Source organism: Gopherus evgoodei, chromosome 1 (genome assembly GCF_007399415.2).
Source record: "Gopherus evgoodei ecotype Sinaloan lineage chromosome 1, rGopEvg1_v1.p, whole genome shotgun sequence".
In the NCBI taxonomy this organism is placed as follows: Eukaryota; Metazoa; Chordata; order Testudines; family Testudinidae; genus Gopherus; species Gopherus evgoodei.
The window spans coordinates 110,535,607-110,551,071 of record NC_044322.1 but is presented as its reverse complement, the minus strand read 5'-3'; the positions used below and the strand labels follow the sequence as shown (position 1 = coordinate 110,551,071).

Genomic DNA, 15,465 nt, shown 5'->3' with positions numbered 1-15,465 from the left:
ACATTCCTTCCTAGAGAGGAGAATACTAGTAGGTGTGGTATAAGTTATTATTTTACTTGATTTTATCCAAGGACACAATGAATTAGTTAATCATTCTTACTGTAAAGGGAAGAGCAAAAAAGTGTGTGTGTGTGTGCTGGGTTTTTTTAATGGATCAGTCAGCTTAATTTGGAGCCAGTGTTTTCTGGGTAACCTGTCTAAATTCAGTAACAAACCCATCTATGCCTCCAGATAATAAAACATTGCCATTGGATATAGTTAGAAATGTGAAAGCTACTGAATTTTACTGGGCTCTTTCTACATAATTTGCCAGTCTTGAATCTATTGCATTTTGGGAGGGGCTCTGTACATCCTTTTGTAACAGCAGACTGTGCTTCTGTTTCTTAATCAGTTCCACAAAGAGAAACTAATTCTAAAATATTATAGAACCAAAGAAAAACATGTTCATTTACAAGCCATTAAAAAAATTAACACCCCTACCAGAGATTTATTTATCTGGGTGTAGAGTTACTTAAACTGGATACTCAAAGTATTTCTGGCTTGCTTTATGCTGCATTGCAGGAATGATTTTGATCTTTGCATTTCACTTCTTGTATGTTGTACACACGTTTTTACAATTACCTCCCTGTAAAATATATTTGGATTAAGAAATATTTTCTCTTATTGGATTTGGGACAAGAGGTGGCACCTGCAAAGCCAGAAAAGGCAAGCCTTGCCTTATACAGAGAGATCTGTGCAGTGACACAATGGCTAATATAAAGTGTCAGTTGAGCTCAGCTGAAGGCAAAGGAACAAAGAAAGATCAAGACTCAGTGGCTGCTTTAGACAAAAGGAAAGTGAGAAGAGTCAAAGTCCCTTGTGATGGAGAAATTTAAGGCTGCTGTCCTGCTGGCAGGGGTAGGGGATGCTCTTGGTTATCGAAATTTCACCCGAGAAAACAGTGCTTTAGGTGCAAAGATCCAAGAGGAACTAAAGGAAATTGGAGGACTTGAGAACCTGGTGCTGTCTGGAGACAAATGGCCAGTGAGCGACAATACCCTCATGCACATGGCTACAGCAGAGGCTGTCATCACAGGTAAGTAACAGCTGACTAGTGAACCTAGATTGGGAAGGAACAAAGCTGTGGAGCTGCTAGCTTTCTTAAAATAGGCACTAAATGATGTGGGAGCAATAAGCTTTGGAGCAACTATTCAGAATCTAAAGACAACAGCTTTACTGAATAACAAATATAAGCCCAGAACTTGTCTCCCAGGTGAAAGTAATGTTCTCACAGCAACAAAAAGTAACAAGGTTTGATCTCTTAGGTTTAGAGTGTTTCCTTATAATTTTTTCTGAGGTTTAAAGCTAATAAAAATTAAATACTAATACAGTGGGGCATTTGGTGAAAAGTTGGTTAAATAAGTATTTTCTGTGCCCTAAGCTTCAGGGAACAGTACTGCCCTCTGGGAATAAACCTATTTGAAAGAATGAAGCTTGGAAAAAAAATGCATATAGACTAATCATTAATAGAGTTTCTGAGCATTGTACTATATATATATAGTACATCAAGATGTCACTGGGCCACCTTAAACCCATTAAGAAGTAACCTGGTTAGAGAGCTATTTTAAATTACTATCTTTTCACCTAAAATATATTACAACAGTCACTGCTATTTATATGCATCCTTCTCTAAAATAACACAAGTCTGAATAAATACGTCTGCATTTTCTTAAGGTATTAATTTTTTTCTGTAGGAAGCAATGGTTTTTATGTCGACTCTCTGCCCAATGAGTCAAAGCTTTTAAGATTAGCAAGCCCTTGCCATCAAAAACACATCATTAAACACATAGTAACAGTGTTAAGCAAGATCTTTTTATTCAAAATGAAGCAAATATTTATCTCTCTTAAAATTAGTCTGTTTCCCTTAACATTAAGTAATAATATATAATATTAGCATGTAGAAATACATGTATGTATCATCTAAGTTAATGAAATTTCACTTGTGCTCATATTTCATGTTTTATCTGCCTGCTGCTGAACTGTTCTAAATTTAGTGTCCAGAGATCAGTTGAAGAGAATGTTGGATACTTCATGTTTGGCTTCTGGCTAACCAATGGTTTGAGGGATAGCTAATACACTAAAGATAAGGACAAGATGTCAGTCTAACATATTTCTGAATATGGTCAATGATTAAATGCACATCACGTTTCCTGCTTCTTAAGCTCTATAAAAGTATAGACGATATCTGCTAGGCCTGACAAGTCCTGCTTGTAATCATGTTCGTTATGCCGTAGTGTAATAGTAAATTTTATTATTGAAATACAACAGAAGCAAAGCTATTCCTAAAAAACAACAACAACAAATCACCTCAAACACACTATAGCTTCCCCAAAACAATTCCTAGACCAGATCTTTTAGAAAAACATCCAATCTTGATTTAAAATTTGGCAGCGATGGAAAATCCACCTCAACGTTGGGTAAATTGTTCTAATGGTTAATCACCCTCACTGTTAAAAATGCATGCCTTATTTCCAGTCTGAATTTGTCTAGCTTCAACTTCCAGCACTGGATGGTGTCATATCTTCCTCTGCAAGATTGAAGAGTCCATTATCAAATATTTGTTTCCCATGTAGGTACTTTTAGATTGTAATTAAGTCACTCCTTAACCATCTCTTTAAGATACTTAGATTGAGCTCCTTGAGTCCATCACTACAAAACATACTTTCTAATCCTTTAACCATTCTTATGGCTCTTCCACAAACCCTCTCCAATTTAATCAACATTCTTCTTGAATTGCGAACACTAGAACTGGGAGCAATATTCCAGGATTTGTTGCACCAGTGCCAAATACAGAGGTAAAATTAACCTCTCTGCTCCTACTCAAGATTCCCCTGTTTATGCTTCCAAGGATTGTATTAGCCTTTTTGGCCACAACGTTACACTTGGAGCTCATGTTCAGCTGATAATCCACCATGACCACCAAATCCTTTTCAGTCACTGCTTCCCATGCAAGTATGGCCTGCATTTTTTGTTCTTAAATGGCCAATTAGAATGGTCAAGGCAGAAAATGAGATGAAACTAGCTAGGAACATAAAGGGTAAAAAAAAGTTTACAAATACGTTAGCAAGAGGAAGACCAAGGAAAGGGTAGGCCAATTACTCAAAGGGAAATACACCAATAGAAAATGCAGCAATGACTGAGATGTTAAATGCCTTTTTTGTTCCAGTTTTCATCAAAAAGGTTAACAATTATCAGATTACTAACACAGCAAACATCAGTGTAAATCGGGTAGGATCTGAGACTAAAATAGGGAAAGAACAACTTAAGAACTAGACAAATTAGATGTCTTCAGATTGGCAGGACCTGATGAAATACATCCTAGAATACTTAAGAAACTGGCTGAAGACATCTCTGAGCCATTAGTGATTATCTTTGAGAACCTGTGGAGGACAGGAGAGGTACCCAAGAACTGGCCAGGGAAAATATACATATCTATAAAAAGAGGAATAAGGACAACACAGGGAATTATTGACCAGTCAGCTTAACTTCAGTACCTCAAAAGATAATAAAGTAAATAATCTAACAATTAATTTGTAAGCACCTAGAAGGTCGTAAGGTGAAAAGTAAAAGTCGACATGGATTTGTCAAGAACAAATCTTGTCAAACCAACCTAATATCCTTATTTAACAGGGGATAGGGGGACTTGTGGATAGGGGGAAGTAATAAATGTGATATATTTCAACTTTAGTAAGGCTTTTGATACTGTCTCACATGGTCTTCTCATAAGTGAACTAGGGAAACACAGCCTAGATCAGGGGTCGGCAACCTGTCAGAAGTGGTGTGCCGAGTCTTCATTTATTCACTCAAATTTAAGGTTTTGTGTGCCGGTAATACATTTTAACATTTTTAGAAGGTCTCTCTCTATAAGTCTATAATATATAACTAAAGTATTGTTGTATGTAAAGTAAATAAGGTTTTTAAAAAGTTGAAGAAGCTTCAGTTAAAATTAAATTAAAATGCAGAGCCCCCAAGACCGGTGACCAGGATCCAGGCAGTGTGAGTGCCACTGAAAATCAGCTTGCGTGCAACCTTCAGCACGCGTGCCATAGGTTGCCTACCCCTGGCCTAGATGAACCTACTGTAAGGTGGCTGCGCAACTGGTTGGAAAACCTACTCAGAGAATAGTTATCAATGGTTCTCAAGGTGGGAGAGAAGTGAGGTCCCACAGGGAGCTGGCCTGGGTCTGGTTCTGTTCAATATCTTTGTAAATTATTTGGATAATGGCATACAGAGTACACTTATAAAGTCTGCGAATGATACCAAGCTGGGAGGGGCTGCAAGCACGTTGGAGGAAGGGATTAGAATTCAAAATGATCTTGACAAACTGGAGGAATGGTCTGAAATAACCAGGATAAAATTCAATTAGGACAAATGGAAAGTTATAAGAACATAAGAACGACCGTACCGGGTCAGACCAAATGTCCATCTAGCCCAGTATCTGGTCTACTGACACTGGTCAATGCCAGGTGCCCCAGAGGGAGTGAACCTTACAGGCAATGATCAAGTGATCTCTCTCCTGCCATTCATCTCCATCCTCTGACAAACAGAGGCCAGGGACACCAGTCCTTACCAGTCCTGGTCAATAGCCATTTATGGACCTAACTACCATGAATTTATCCAGTTCTCTTTTAAACGCTGTTATAGTCCTAGCCTTCACAACCTCCTTAGGTAAGGAGTTCCACAAGTTGACTGTGTGCTGTGTGAAGAACTTCCTTTTATTTGTTTTAAACCTGCTGCCTATTAATTTCATTTGGTGACTCCTAGTTCTTGTATTATGGGAATAAGTAAATAACTTTTCCTTATCCACTTTCTCCACATCACTCATGATTTTATATACCTTTATCATATCCTCCCTTAGTCTCCTCTTTTCCAAGCTGAATAGGCCTAGCCTCTTTAATCTTTCCTCAAAAGGGGCCCTCTCCAAACCCCTAATCATTTTAGTTGCCCTTTTCTGAACCTTCTCTAGTGCCCGTATATCTTTTTTGAGGTGAGGAGACCACATCTGTACACAGTATTCGAGATGTGGGCGTACCATCGATTTATATAAGGGCAATAAGATATTCTCAGTCTTATTCTCGATCCCCTTTTTAATGATTCCTAACATCCTGTTTGTTTTTTTGACCGCCTCTGCACACTGTGTGGACATCTTCTACATTTAAGAAGGAGTAATTAACTGCACAAGTATAAAATGGGAAATGACTGCCTGGGAAGAAGTACTGCAAAAAGGGATATAGGGGTTATAGTGGCTCACAAACTAAATATGAGTCAATAATGTAATACTGTTGCAAAGAAAGCAAACATCATTCTGGGATGTATTAGCAGGAATGTTGGAAGCAAGACAGACGTATTTCTTCCACTCTACTCAGCACTGAGAAGGCCTTGACTGTAGTACTATGTCCAGTTCTGGGCATCACACTTTGGGAAAGATGTGGACAAACTGGAGAAAGTAATAATTTTTGTTGCTCTATACTTGAAAGGTCTAGAAACCATGATGAGGCGGAAAGATTGAAAAATTGCCTTTTATTATGGAGAAGAAAAGACTGAGGGGCTATGCTATAACAGTCCTCAAGTACGTAATAGGTTGTTATAAAGAGGAGGGTGATAAACTGTTCTCCTTTGTTCACCTGAGGACAGGACAAGAGGTAATGGGTTCAAATTGCAGCATGGGAGATTTAATTTAGACATTAGGAAAAACTTCCTGTCAGAGTGGTTAAGCACTGGAATACATTTCCTAGGGAGGTTGTAGAGTCTCCATTATTGGAAGTTTTTATGAACAGGTTAGACAAATATCTGTCTGGGATGGTTTAGCAAGATGATACTTAGTCTAGTCTCAGTGCAAGAGATGATTAGATGACCTACTGGGGTCCCTTCCAGACCTACATTCTGTGATTCTATACATACATTTACATTTAATCTTATTAAAATACATATTATTTGCCTACACCCAGCTTACGAAGCAACCCAGATTGCTCTGTATCAGTGAACTGTCCTCTTCCTTACTTACCACTCCCCCAATTTTTGTGTCATCTGCAAACTTTATCAGTGATGATTTTATGTTTTCTTCCAGATCATTGAAAAAATGTTAAAAAGCATAGGGCTAATAACCAATCCCTGTGGGACCCCACTGGAAACACACCCATTCAATGACAACTTCCCATTTACAATTACATTTTGAGACCTATCAGTTAGCCGGCTTTTAATCCATTTAATGTATGCCATGTTAATTGTCTATCATTCTAGTTTTTTAACCAAAATGTCGCGTGGTACCAGGTCAAATGCCTTGCAGAAGTCTAAGTTTGTTACATTAACATTTTTACCTTTATCAACCAACTTGTAATCTCATCCAAAAACATACTGAATTAGTTTGACAGGACTATTTCCCAAAAACCCATGTTGCTTGGCTTTAATTACATTAGTCTCATTTAATTTATTGATTAATTGAGGTCTATATCATCTAATCCACTCATTTGCCCAGGCTCAATGTCAGACTGTGTTTATCCTGCACTTTGAATGCAGTACACACTGACTGGAGAAACTATAACAAAATGCATGACTGGACTACTGAGACAGCTGCAGATTAGAGAGGGAAATTTTAGTGAAGACTCTTCAACCCATGGGAAGAACACAAGCATGATGAATGAACTTTTATCATATGTTCTGAAGAAAAACAGAACTAGAGCAGTCTGTAACACTGTGGTGGGCTGAAAGCAAATAAAAGATATTCGACCTGATTCTCATTTCACAATGGTGTCAAAGCATTGAAATCAATGCAGTAAAACTAAAATAAGTGGAATCAAGTCTATTGGGCCTATTCAACTACTACTTGTACCTGTGATTTAGTACTCTCATGTGAAACTGCTGCTAAATGGACCGTTTTCTGTCATTCAAAGCTTATGGAGCAGCATTGTCAGCATCTGAAGGCTCCTGTCTTCCTCAAGATGTTGGCCTTGATGCAGACTGAGGAGCATAAGGCTATATGTACATAGAAGGGGAAAAGAGGAGGTTTCTTAGGACTTTATCAGAAATTTGGAAGACCCCCTGATCCCAAAAAAGGAAAAACAGAAAAAAAATCCCATTATCTGTATTGGTTAATAACACACATAGTGATCCTTTGTGTCAGCTGCAACATTTCATTATTTCCTCTTCTTTCACCTCACCTTTTGTATGTGTGTTTTGTTATTAAATATTTATATTATGGTAGCATCCAGAGGTTTCAACTGGAAGCGTGCCCCATTACTCTAAACACTGTATAAACACAAGAACGGATGTGGTCTGTGTTGTGAAGATCTTACAATGGAAAGATCTGCTCAGTGCTGGTGATCTCTTGGGCCTGGTCTACACTACAAGTTTATCTCGAATTTAGCAGTGTTAAACCGAATTAACCCTGCACCCGTCCTTAAAACCCTACTCTTCCCAGTGGGCAGCCCACCAGCTTCTCTGCTGTGAGTCTTTCCGTACAACACTCTGGTATCTTCCACCACACCGAGGCTCCCAATCAGTCATTTTCCAGCCCTCTGCCCTGTCCAGTTGGAATGCAACCCTGTTCTTCCCAGCAGCAATCCTCACAGCCTCTCTGCTGGGAGTGCATCTTCACCAGGGGAGCATCTCGCTGTCCCCTTGGGTTTCTCACAGTTCCCCTAGCTCCAGCTCTCCAGTGTGGAGATGTCAGTGGGTAAGCGCAGCAGCCATGGGAGGCAAGTTTGTAGAAATTTTGGTGGTGCCCAGAACCCGCCCCCCCAACTCTGCCCCCTCAAACTCTGCCTCCACCTGCCTAAGGCTCTGGGTGGGGTTTCAGGGGGGAGGTCTGGGGTGCAGGTCCTGGGCTGGGGATTAGGGTGCAGGAGGGGTGCTGGCTTTGGGAAGGAGTTTGGATGCTGGGTGCAGGCTCTGGGCTAGGGCAGGCGGTGGGTGTGCAGGAGGGGGTGAGGGCTGCAGGTTTGGGATGGAGTTTGGGTGCAGGCTCGGCTGGGGGGGTGTAGGAAGAGGGAGGTGGTGCACACTGGGGCAGAGGATCAGGCTGCAGGGGGATGAGGGTTGGGGCTGAGGATGAGGGTTTGGGGCATTGGAGAGGCTCAGGGCTAGGGCAGAAGAGCAGGGTAAGGGCAGCCTGCCTTGCCATTAGAGGATGGCAGGTGCTAGGACCCTGGGGCAGCAGACAGTAGTTCTGCCGGGAGTTGATCTGCGAGCAGGCAGGGATGCGGCGGAGGGGGGACGCAGGAGGAGGGGTGGAAGGCGGAGGCTGGGACCCGCTCCAGGCAGGGACACGGCTGGGCGGGGCAGTGGGGTGAGACCCGCTGGGGCCGGGGCCCAATCCAGGCAGGGCCAGGGGAGAGACCCAGCTCCAAATATTGCTGAAGCAGGGCACCCGGCCCTGAATATTCCTGGAGCCTGGGCACCTCGAGCCCATATAACTCGCCGCCTATGGCAGCAGCTGCTCTCCTGCCTTCATCCCTCTCTGGCTCTCAGCTTCAGCTCGCCAGAATAGAACCAGCAGGCACTTCTGTCTGCTGCTTTCTGGTTTCCAGCCCTGACTGTCTGGTTTGGGGAAGTTAGCCAGCAAACCCCTCTTGTTGCTCTCCAGCCTTCCTCCAGGAACCATCTACAGCTTCCTAAAGGGACCTCCTGCAGCTCCCTACCCTGCCCCTGTCACGGTCTCTGACAGATCTCACCAGCCCTTTCCTGACTGACCCAGGCAGCCCTGACTCATCAGGTATCTCTTCCCTCAAGGGCCCAGGTACATTCTTTTAAGCCCAATTGGAATGAGCTGATGAGCTGCTGGTGCGCTTAGTAACTTACTCCAACAAGTAGTCCTACTGAAGAAGTAATGTATTATTCAACATGACTAAAGGCTCTCAGTAAAGACCTCAGGTTTAAGCACAGTAGAAATAACCAACAAGAAAATGTAGTTAATGACCATGTTTCAGAGAATCATTTGCTGAGAAAATTAAGATTATATAGATTTACTATTGTTAATCCTCTTCATCATCATAATTTATATCATGGTAACACCAACCGAGGATCAAGAGTTTGTTGTGTTGGACACTGAAGAAATATAGGAAGACACAGACCCTTGCACTGAAGAGGATGCAAATCTAAATAAAATGATCAATAACTATATAAAACATACAATTAATAAAAATGTATTAAAAAACACTCATTTGCCCCTGTGCTTAATTACAATGAATCAGTAGAATTAAAAACTAGTCAGTGGAAAATTTTTAAACAGGGTAATTCAGTCTTGAACTGTACTAGTGTCCACGTATAAACTCAGAGGTTCTGGTTTGTCAAGGTATTAAAGTATGTACATAACGTTAAGCACTTGAATAGCCATATTAAAGTCAAAGGGACTTCTCATGCCTTAAAATGAGGCATAAGTTTAAGTACCTTATTCAATGAGGGCCTAAATGGGCTCTGAAGCAACAGTTACTGGAGGGAATTAAAATAATAACTAACTAAATAAATACAAATATGTCTTCTCTAGTGTTTTCTGCTTTTGCTTGTTTATATTATTGATTGTAATTTGGACATAGATGCAGATGTACCCTCTCCATGACTGTTTTAATGGTTTGTATAAATGTGTTTGTATTCATTTATGTTAACAAATCTTCACATAAATTAGAAATGAAAAATAGTAATATTTGAAAAATGCATGATTGGGTTATTTTTTTGTATTTTTCAATATTCCCCTTTTCCATTTATAATGGTCCTTTATTCCTTATTCTACACAGATTACTGGTGTTTAGAAGACCTATATCGTGATTTGGTAAAACACTATGTTGAGATTATTGACAAACTTCCAGGGAAATGGTCAGACCCTGCTACTATTGAAGGTTGCTCACAGTTAAAACCAGATAACTATCTCCTAGCTTGGCATACACCATTCAATGAAAAGGGTATGGTATTTTCTATCTGTTATATGCTGATTGTTAATAAGACATTTATTTTTAAGTGAAATATCTAGAAACAGATTATTTTTCCCCTGCCACAAATAAGATATTAGTACTGTAACAATGCTATGTTTGTCCAAAGATGGCAAGTGATATGCAAGAAATTCCTTTTGTAGGGCACTATGTCCGTTTGTAAATCAACTCTGGCCTGCTTAACATCTATTTAAAGAAACTTTATTCTTGGCCTTATGCTTCTGGGTCCAGATTTTTGTCCTTGAATTTCATGTTTATTTTAAGGAATATTTTCCACCATGTTTCCATTTTTGTTTCTCTAGTTTTTGATCTTTTTAATGATCCCATTGAAAAAGACAAATTGTTGAGCTTGCAGTTGAGATAGATAGGTAGGGTGACCATATTTCCCTATGCTGAATACGGGACATCTGGTAAAATTATTTGTATTCAAGTGAGTTCAACAGCAATCAATCAGAACTATGCAGTACAAACGTTCAAATTAACATCAAGTTGACTGAGCCCCTGTTAAAAAGAAATACCGTGTAGTTGGAGTCTCTTTATTTACCTTCTTATCTCTAAGGCTTTAGGGTTCACACGCAGAGAGGTGAAACACACACACTCCCATACCCCTCTCTCACATGGAGGTGGGGGGTGACTGACCAACCCGACCCTCCCCACCCGGCACTTTCCACGCTCCATGCCTGGCTGGGCCCCCAGGACAGAACCGCCTCTCCTGATACCTGGCACTACATCTTCCTGAGACAACACATGGGCGGGGCAAGCAGGGTCACATGCCTCTCCTCCCCAGATTTTTGCCAGGGTTCACACTAATATGTGGCCAGCAGCAGGTTTTGGGCACTGTGCAGGAGGGAAGGGACAGGAGCTGCTTCCAGCCACAGGGGAGGTGGGGGAAGGGATGATCTGGCCCTTGTCTTTGTAGAGCTCATCTCTTCCCTCTCTCTCTCCCCCCTCCCCACACGATCCCCTGTGTCTGGAAGCAGTTGTCCCTTCCTGTCTGCACAGTGTTGAAAGGCAGCTAACAACTCCAGGCTGCTGCTGGCCACCGACATAACCCAGCCGCCTCCTGTCCCCTGGCTACAGCACGGGCAGGAAGGGGTTATGCCCTAAGGATGCATTGTGCACCAGGGAACGTGACTGCAGGGGCTTCAGGGAACCCAGCTAGAGAGGTGGCTCAGCAGGGGAGGTGCCACGGGGAAGGAGCAGCCCTGCGCTTCCTGGGGGCGGGACCCTGGGTTGGGGGGCAGGTGAAGATGGTGCTAAGCCCATGCCTGGGGGGCTGCTGTGGAGCCTGCGGGGTCAGGACATGAATAGGCTGGAAATTGCTTCTCCCTCTCCACTCCAGAGCTTAGCTAAGGGCAGAGAGGCTTCCCTGTGCCAGCGCTGTGCAGGGCTTTGGCACATGCAGGGCTCGGCTGCTCCTGGCCAGTGCTGAGGGCTGGAGGGTCTTGGGTTTTCCCAGGGCACCGGCCCAGCCCGAGGCAGTGGAAGAAGGAAGGAACCTGCCAGCCAGGCTGCCGATGAGGTTTGTACTCTGATGAGGGGCTGGTTCTCTGCATAGCGCTGGGAGCAGGAAGCGTCCCGCCTAGGGGGATATAGAGGAGCAGTGGGGGGTGAAGGGGCAAAGCAGAGAAAGGACATTGAGAGGGGGAGCCTGTAAAGGGCCAATGGGTGGGCAGCAGAGGCAACATGTAACCAGCCACTACCTGGCACCTGCCCACACTCACCACCGTCTGCAGCTCACAGCACGCAGCCAGTGTTGTCCAGAAACAGGACCCTGTTGGCCGAGAGCTGGCATGCAGCAGGGGCTGCGCTGAGGGACCAGCAGGGGGAGCAGCCACCTCCACATGCTGCAGCTTTGGCCTGCCACCAGCCCTGCACACCCACCCCCATCGTTGGGCACTGGACATCCCCACCACCACCACCACTCACTGGTGGAGAGCGGGTGGCTGGCGAGCAGGGATCCAGCCAGCAGCAGAACCTGCCAGTACTCATGGGGTGGAGACAGAAAATACCAGACAACTTGACCATTTTTAAGAAAAAGTTGAGACACCTGCAGAAGGGATTAAATATGGGACTGTCCCTTTAAAAACAAGACATCTGGTCACCCTATAGGTAGGTAACCTTTTCAGTGTAACTCTTCTTTGGAGGAAAAAGAAAGATCTTATTATGTTACCTTCATTCAGGTAGATATAGCATTAAACTCCCAAGACCAATTTTTTCTTCACTGATAATCCTACCATCCTTCAGTATTGTTCTCTCTCACACACAGAGAGATTTGTGTATATACATAATATATATTTGAGGCTCTCTGTGACTATTTAATTTGTGACTGTCTGGTTCTTCAAGGTTAAATGTACTATACATTTAGTAATATATACACACATATACATACAGTTTAGCCTTGAAGAAACCAGAGAGCCACTTTAAAATCAAATGAAATAGTCACAGTCACTAAAATGTACTACAGTATCCAGACATCTCACTGGGTTGATATGATACTGTATCGCTGTGATATGACTCTGCACCAACACCACTCAACAGCATCAAATATTGACGCAATATCAGGACCAAAACATTGCAGTGCAATGCTATCATTGTTTTTCCCACCTCTTCTGCAGCCAACTCTCTTCAGCAGGAATAGCTCCTCTCTCACATGTTCAGTCCCTCAACATAGCTGCTGGGAGGCAAGGAAAGCAATCTGGCAACTCCAATCCATTTACTCCTCTTGTGTGTCAGGGACTTGGCAATGTCCCTGTGATGGGCACTATGCATACTCTGGCTGATTTTAAGCCACGTCTGAGGCAATTCAATCAGTGGGAGACTGCATGTGTGGCCCTGAGAAAGTTATATATACACCTCTACCTCGATATAACACTGTCCTCGGGAGCCGAAAAATCTTACCACATTATAGGTGAAACCATGTTATATCGAACTTGATTTGATCCTCTGGAGTGTGCAGTCCCACCCCTCTCAGAGCACTGCTTTCCCACCCCTCCCAGAGCACTGCTTTATCGTATTATATCCAAATTTGTGTTATATCAGGTGGTGTTACAATGGGGTAGAGGTGTACCTCTAGAAACAGAGTACCATGGTTACATAATTTAATTAGCTCTTTGGGTTCTTATCTATTCTTCTCAGCCTTCCCCTTCTTCTTTTTCTCATGCTGGAAGTATGGTTCTTAGGATGCCTTAAGCTAGAATTCTCTAAAATGAAAACTTATAGATTTTAAGGTCAAAAGAGACCATCATGATAGTCTGATCTCCTGCACATTGCAGGCCACAGGACCTTGCCCACTCATTCCTGTAACAGATCTCTAACCTCTGGCTGCGTTACTGAAGTCCTCAAATCCTGGTTTAAAGACTTCAAGTTACAGAGAATCCACCATTACACTAGTTTAAACCTGCAAGTGACCCATGCCCCATGCTGCAGAGGAAGGCGAAACACCTCCAGGGTCTCTGCCAATCTGACCCAGAGGAAAATTTCTTCCCAACCTCAAATATGGTTATCAGTTAGACCCTGAGCATGTGGGCAAGACCCACCAGTCAAACACTAGGAAAGAATTCTCTGTAGTAACTCAGAGCCATCCCCATCTTGTGTCCCATCACTAGCCATTGGCGATATTTGCGGTTAACAGTCACAGATCAACTAGATGCAACTGTAGGCAGTCTCATGACACGATCCCCTCCATAAACTTATCAAGCCTGGTCTTGAAGCCAGTTAAATTTTTTGTTCCCCCTGCTCCATCTTGTGATTTGCCCAACTATTCTAAGAAATGCTGATCTGTATATTTCAAGAAGGATTTTTTTTAATCTTGAGAGCAGAGCAAAATTTAATTGAGGTGAGGGATTCCCTATACCCAAGGCTCCAAGTTTCTTCATGAAATTAGAAGATTCCAGTAGAACTGAAAGTCTGATGATCGGATTAATCTTGCAGATAAGGTTAAAACCAAATTCTTGATTTCTTGTGGTCATTCTAGAGTGTCTCACTTTTGCCAAAGTTGGTATGTCAGCTTCCATGTCATGGGGCAAATTGCAGAGTGGGTAACTACATACTGCCTACATAAATTTAGTGTGCTCAGTTTCCTCTGGATACAATCATCCTAGTTACTTCTTGTGATAAACTGTTGTGTACTGTTGCTGTACACTGTCAAATAATGGCCATATTCTGTTTCACAGGCAGCTGTATTACATGAAGGGATGAAGCGATTCTAGTATTATAGGCTGAACTGGCAGTGACACTTGTAGTTAATGTTGCCTAATGTTTTCCATTGTACGACCCTGTTTTCAGTGACTCAGAACTTTGCAAAACTTTAATTGTTCAGGCTGAAAATTTCCATGCTGGGCATTTGCCTTGGGCTGAATTTTTTTTTAAGGCTTCAACAAACATGGCTCAGCTGTTTCTAAGAGGTTATAGGGAAATATGTTGTTTTGCCAGTGTTAAAAAAAATTCTCATACCCATTTAATTAAGAAGCTCTGGTCCCTCCATGCTCTGGACCAAAGACTTAAAATTTGACAGGTGGGTCACCCTGGTATCAGAGGTGTACCTTTTGCTGTTATTGTGCCAATACATCCAAATGGAGAGTCTTATTAGAGTTTGGCAGCTAAATTCTCCAAGTTTCGCTCTGCACTGAGCATGCTCTAGGCCAGGGCTGCAGGCACTGAGGGGGTCTTGTCCTGCAGTTATACCACGCAGCTGCTAGAGGCCATCATGGCACTAGGGAATGGAAGTGAGATGAGGGAGACTATCTCCTCCATGGTCTCAATGTTCCCCCGATTGGTGCCTATGTCAGTTTGAAGGAGAAGAAGGAAACAGCTTGATGTGAATGTAGAAGAGTGAAAAACAGAGGGGGACTGGAACAAAGGGGCACAATCCTATGGGACAGAGCAAGAGTCTAAAACCACTAGAGCATATATTCCCTTCCAGAACCTGGAAGAGAACTCAGCATATATGAGTCTCAACATTGCTCTTGTCTGGAAAAAAGATATGAAACTCACCAAGGAAAGTGTTTGCCTTATCCCCTTTAGTGGCTGATCCACATAGAGGATTACAATCTACTACCGTCATCTGCTAGTTCAAGTGGTAAAACAGTTTCATGTGGCTCTAAAGGTTTCAGATCTGGTGATGGGGTCAATATGATTCGACATGATGGACTTTGCTTTTTTTAGAATTTAGGAAACGATATATATAAAAAAAACCATGTTAGAAGAACATTAAGGTTTCAAAGTAAAGCACTCAAAAGTTAGGAAATGCCAGAATTCAGGTTGCCCATGCAATCTCCGTGCATGTATATTCTGATGTGGTGTTTAAGGTAGAAGGTTTCCAGCCTCTTAGGTAAGAGCTGCAGACAGAAGAGACCAGTCGTCAGGGAAGCTATAGTGTGAGTGTTTACAGTAGCAGAAGGGAAAATTATATGTCTTCTTCTTTCCCAGCCTGTAAAAGGTGGAAAGGTCTTAGTATGTGTGGTGTATGACTTTGAGCATGTTCTGGTTAAAGCCTGCCCAAGTT

General features: G+C 42.5%; 1 protein-coding gene across 1 annotated transcript in view; it reads left to right on the top strand.

Moving 5' to 3' along the window:
• Window positions 1–760: 760 nt before the first annotated feature.
• The window catches only part of ADPRHL1 (ADP-ribosylhydrolase like 1), a 31,266-nt gene continuing 16,561 nt past the window's right edge, over window positions 761–15,465 (top strand). The window contains exons 1-2 of the mRNA XM_030569030.1: window positions 761–1,075; window positions 9,768–9,932. Coding sequence (XP_030424890.1) covers window positions 862–1,075; window positions 9,768–9,932 — 379 coding nt within the window. The 5' untranslated portion in view covers window positions 761–861. The remainder of the gene's footprint in view (window positions 1,076–9,767; window positions 9,933–15,465) is intronic.